At 35.5% G+C, this 5,858-nt stretch overlaps 1 protein-coding gene across 1 annotated transcript; it reads right to left on the reverse strand.

Annotated features, from left to right (window-relative positions):
- Positions 1-1,397: 1,397 nt before the first annotated feature.
- LOC139503367 (putative nuclease HARBI1) lies at positions 1,398-4,583 on the reverse strand. The gene is made up of 3 exons (XM_071293138.1): positions 4,313-4,583; positions 2,983-3,332; positions 1,398-1,733 (listed from the first exon to the last, which is right to left on the reverse strand). Exons 1-3 carry the CDS (start codon positions 4,581-4,583, stop codon positions 1,398-1,400), a joined length of 957 nt encoding a protein of 318 aa, XP_071149239.1.
- Positions 4,584-5,858: the final 1,275 nt, after the last annotated feature.

The raw sequence follows: 5,858 nt of genomic DNA on the forward strand, positions 1-5,858 counted from the left end.
TATTTAGTCTTGTGCAATATTTTGTATCTTGCAATTTAAAGTAATTGTATCTGAATTTAATTGAATGAGGATATAGTATGCTTTTTCAATTGCCCCCCCCCCCTTAGAATTAATAAAATATACCTAAACACAGTATCAACGAATATTTTTTTTCTAATTTATTACAGATCAACCATCTATCAATGGCACTTTGCCGGTAGAAGATGACTGCCAGGATCTGTATGAATCTGCAGTATCTCTGATAAGGGACAGTCAAACCCCTTCAGTCCACCAAGTCCGTCTCTGCTTTCAGGATATGACCCCATCCAGACAAAAACATTCGTACCACATATTCAAGAACAAACAGATAGGACAGATAAGCAGAAGTAAGTTGTAAATGTAAAAAAAGAAGATGTGGTATTATTGCCAATGAGACAACTCCCCACAAGAGACCAGAAATTAACAACTGAAGATCACCGTAAGCCACCTTCAACAAAAACGATTGTTAGTTCATAAGTAGGATGAATACTTTCCCGAAATTTTAGATTTAAAAAAAATATTTTTCTACCGTACTAAAAATGTGTTGTGGAAACAGGTTCCGCTAGATTGTTTGGTCAACACTTCAAGTTTTCTTTTTTTACCTTTTCATATATTTCTGGCAGTTTCCCTCACATTTTCACATATTTCAAGCCGGAAAACGTGACATATTCTGACTGGCTATTTGATGGAACTATGACGTTGAATCGATCAATAAAAAGAGATGTAACATTAATCGATCTTTACAGAACTCATTGTTTTTATTATTTGTAGGACAGTGAGAACACCTTTGAAAAGGTAACAGTGCAGGATATTCACGACATGCAGTATCGTGCACTGCAAGGTAAACTAGAGATCCAAGAGAAGCAGAAAATTCAAATGGACTTAGAGAAGAACAAACTGGAACTGCATATTGAGCTGTTGCAGAAGTTAGTGGGTGGCAGTTCAGAGCCAGCTACACTTTCTCAGGCACTTGCCTCTATGTATTAAATGTATTAAATTCATTGTTATATTGTTGATTTGTATTTCAGAAATTACTATGAGGCCAACACATTCATTTAATTTTGTTTGCACACTCCTATGTAAAAGAAAATAGACCAGTAATTACAATTAAGCCACACATATTGCACCTCCATCATTTAAAGAATAATAAGTGATACGCGAATCAAAAAGTTTTTTAATGACCTTGCTTGGCTATACAATCCTTGCACTGTCGGCCATGGCTTGTGCCTTTTTGGGGCATTTAAATAAAAAAAATCCATATGGTAATTGATATAATCAATTGGCAACCATACCACATATTCTTATTCTTGTACTGAAGTACAAATTGCCTGGCTACTGGGTTTTTTTCTTTTTATAGGCGACTAACTGCTCACCATTTACTATACCAGTATTGAAGTCGCGAAAATGCACACTTCCTCTCTCAACACATTGTCAAACTGATCATACAAAGATTTGTTACTATTTTCAAATTTCCTCATTTTTTTTAATGAAAGACAATTTATGAAAATATGGAAAAATAAAAACATGCAATTTATTAGGCAAAAATGATCCCGTATGCCTTTTCCGTCCTGTGGACCATTACAGGGTGGCATCTGAGGTTGATTGTCAATCAATTGTTCTTCTGCAACTTCAGGTTCATTCCTCATGATGGCAATATTGTGCAGAATACCACAAGCAATGATAATTCGGCAAGCTTTATCAGGTTTCATTCGGATCTGGAATACAATTAAAAAACATTTATTTTAAAGTGTGACAGAAATACTATTTGTTTGAAGCATGAATTAACCTTGCTCATGAATAAGTCTGAGATTAAATAAATCTATTAAAAAAACGTTTATACTATAATTTCATTAAAAAATGGACCAAATCAGACATAAAGCTGAACAAACAGTCTAACAACTGATGATGTACTGTTACATTCACGATTTAATAAAGTTACAGTAATGACTAACTTGGAGCAGTTACCCCAACAGGACTACATAATTTGGTTGGTTGTTTGTTGTTTAACGTCCAGTGGCAAATATTTCATGCATATTCAGGTCGAGAACGAGTTTACAATAAATGCAATAGGTAGGTCTTGTCATAATAGAGGCCATTTGGGATGATGGTCGGAGAAATTTGGACTGCCACTGGAAAATGAGGGTATATTGGAAAGGGACAGAAATTGTGCCTTGAAACAGGCCATCTACGGGCCCTCAATGAGTCGTTCCAAGGGTTCTCAACGTGCACAGAGCGTGACACTCTCTTAACAAGAGACTTTGGATTCAACGTCCACATTCTGACCGGACGTGACTGCGAACTTATACATCCCGCACAGCCAAACGGACGCCCCACTTCGGCAAGCGTTTTACTGCCGGTCGGAAGAAGACCACGTGACCATATTTCTATTCCCCATTCACCCTTGGGGTACATAAAGTTACCGAACTAACATCACCATTTTTTCAACTGGACCCCTGTTATCCGTAAAATTTTCGGGTTTTGATCTGTGTGCAGATGAATTGTCTATCATTGTGTTCTTGTCCTGGCTTGATATTTGATGTGTTTCTGATGTCAGCTTTATCAGCTATTTAATATACAACTGATTTTTCGTTTTTTTGGGTTTTATTACGTAATAAAAAAAAAGAAAATTTGGTGTGATTGTTAATTTTATAACTGAAATGTATGTATCCTGCAAAGTTGAAATGAAGTCGATGTAAGCAATTATAATGTAGGCAACCTTACTGTGGTCAGCAACAAACCCACAAATAACGAATAGTAGCTATAAAGAAAAAATAGAGAAGGGGACCATTACAACCTTAACCGAAATTTAGAGAAATCGAAAAATGTACTAATGAAAGATAGAGTAGAGAGCAGTGTCACAAGAAAAAAAAACATGACTTTCAAAATATAAGGGCATACATGGCATACATCATGTCAAATATTCATATTACTATACTATAATTATTTGTAAAGAATTAATTGTACCTCTGATCCTAGAATGTGAAAGCGCTTCTTCCATATTCCAAATGTCCTTTCTATTGTCGACCTTGTTAAGCAATGTCTTCTGTTAAACCTTGCTTGACCTCTACCAGCAGCTGGTTGTCTGTATGGTGTCAGCAAAAACTGTCTGCAGGGATAGCCACTGTCTCCTAACAATACGCCTTGTCCAATTCCTTGATATACATTCTCAAGATGTTGTCCTATGGCTGAGGTTCTGAAAACGTGAGAATCATGTGCTGATCCTGGCCACCTAGCACTGATGTTGGTGAATCTACCTTTAAACAAAAATATGATAGTTACAAAAGTTGAAAAAGTAGTTCCATAATTAATTTGTCAAGGCAAAGCAAATCAGTGATTGTGATTAAGTATGGTGACCCAAGCTGTTTATTTCTGTGTCATTTAATCTCTTGTGGAGATTTGTCCCATTAGCAATCATCACTACATCTTCTTTTGTGTGCATGCATATAGTTTGTCCATTATAGTTCGAGTCATTAAAATGTTAGCCGAATTTACAATGTGATGAAATCAAAATATGTATTGTTTTATAAACAATCAGTCAGATAAACAATACATCGGGGATCGAAGCAGTTACAAATGTATATGCTCCCTTAACATTTTAAAAAAAAATATTTTGAACAATGACTGGCCTATTAAAGGACTGGTCACTATTTCCCAACCGAAAAGAATGGGGAAGGCGAACATGATATTTGGATGACAGATTGGACACTTATTTTTTGTTCAGTTGTCACTTTTTTCAGTTTTGTATGGGTTTTTTTCAAGTGTTGTTGTTTTTTGTTTTTTTTGTTATTTTTTTTTTGTTATTTTTTTTTTGGGGGGGGGGGGGGTCTTCTCACTGAAACATTTAGAGGTAGATCTAGAATTTCTTCAAACTACAAGGAGCACACTATTTGTTGACGTTTCAAAGTTTATGAGCCTGACTGTGACAAATTCTACCTAAAGCAGATGAGAATTGGCAAAATCTATATAACTATTTTGATCAATAAATGTATGTTCACTCGATCCAGCATATTTAAAAGTGAAACGTCAAAAACAGAAAAGTGAAACTGTAAATTAGAGACACATTATATGTAAATATGTCTCTGGTAAAAAAACAACGAGTCTAAGGATCCAATAGAAAGTATGACAAGATTGAGTTGTCTTTCTTTTTCCATCGATTTTCAAATTAGCTGAAAACCAGTTCAACAGAAAACAAGCCATGTGTATGGTCAAGGACGATTGGAGATGTCACGAAAAAGGACGCACACAAAGCATGTTGTAAAATATAAAATAGGTGTAATACAGTGTTTTAAATTACCTTCGTGGTCACAAATGGCTTGTACGTTAGTGCTGCGAAACCCCTTTCGGTTAACAAATGCTGGTTCATCAATGCTAGGCCCGGTAATCCGTATGTGAGTCCCATCAATGGATCCAACCACGTTTGGAAAACCAGCCTTGTCATAAAACCTAGCCAGTATTGCGTTCTTCCTCTGATTATCTGGCCACGATATGAAATCATCTTTCATGGCAACTAATGAATCCGTCACACGGTTAATCACCAGAGACACAGTTGATTTATCAAATTCCATTGTGTCCCCAACTACTTACAAGTGTGATCCACTTCCATAAAACCTCAAGGCAATCATAATCTGTTGTTCCACTGAAAGGGTTGTCTCTTGTTTGTCCCACGATCAAGATCCCTTCTCATTAAATCTGACAGGTATGCAATAGTCTTCCTGCCAAATCTATATCTCTGCCTTAGCTCCTCATCAGAAGATTCCCTTTCTAGAGGGTCAAAACCGCGAAAATGTCGCTCTCTTCTTACAGCAGGTGGTTTAAACAAAACATTGACAGCCATCTTAGATTGAGGTTCATCAACTAAAATTTAATCACTGTCAATGAGGTCGATTAAATATAACGACACTTTGACATTTTTAAACGACTCGTTAAATTTAACGACAAGTTAAACAACATGATAATGGACAGATTAAATTTAACGCAGTGATTAGTAAAATTTAACGACTCGTTTAATTTAACGACAAGATGAACACCAGACCCCCTGCTAACTAAACAACAAAAATGTGAAAAGAAAAACAATTTTTCACGAGGACTTAATGTTAAGTAACGTGTGACATTATGCTGATGATCCGGGTGGGAATCTCCACAGGTATCATCAGTTTTAATCAAATCAAGTAAACAATTAAATCAATCTTAAGAAATTTTGGTTTTTATATGGTTGCATACAGATCAAAATTAAAGATAAATTTTATCTTTTTATTGTCAAATTAAATATCAAATGTACATAACGGTGGCATTATAGAGGTAACTTTTGACAGATATATTGTTGTGTATTCCTGATTGGATTTGACATTCATTGTGTATTATAAAATTGTGTGGTGGGGCATTATTTATTCAACTCCTTTGGAGGTGTGCCTATACTGGCAGAATCTATATTGATACAGATACAGATACAGATTTATAATAGTCAATTACATAGAGAATAATACATGGCAAAATCCGTATCATATGTCGTATCATCCCGAGACATCAATATCAGCCCAAGGGCCTTTAGGCCCGAGGGATGATATTGGTCGAGGGTGATACGGCATGTGATACGGATTTTGCCATGTATTATACGCTTTATCATATATTTCAACAGAAGAGTAGTATATTATATGAACTGTTTTCTGATCCATAGCACTGGTTTACCTTCAGTTCTGCTTTTGTCTTGTGTCAAAGCGTTAAAAATAACTGCTCAATTATGTATACGAAGCACCTGGGTTACCTTACAATTTGCGTGCTGTTGTTTTAAAAGTATTTTGTTTATTATTGTATTTATTTGAGTGTTTTGTATTTTTTATAGT

The sequence above is a fragment of the Mytilus edulis genome, chromosome 14 (assembly GCF_963676685.1).
Source record: "Mytilus edulis chromosome 14, xbMytEdul2.2, whole genome shotgun sequence".
NCBI classification, from domain to species: Eukaryota; Metazoa; Mollusca; class Bivalvia; order Mytilida; family Mytilidae; genus Mytilus; species Mytilus edulis.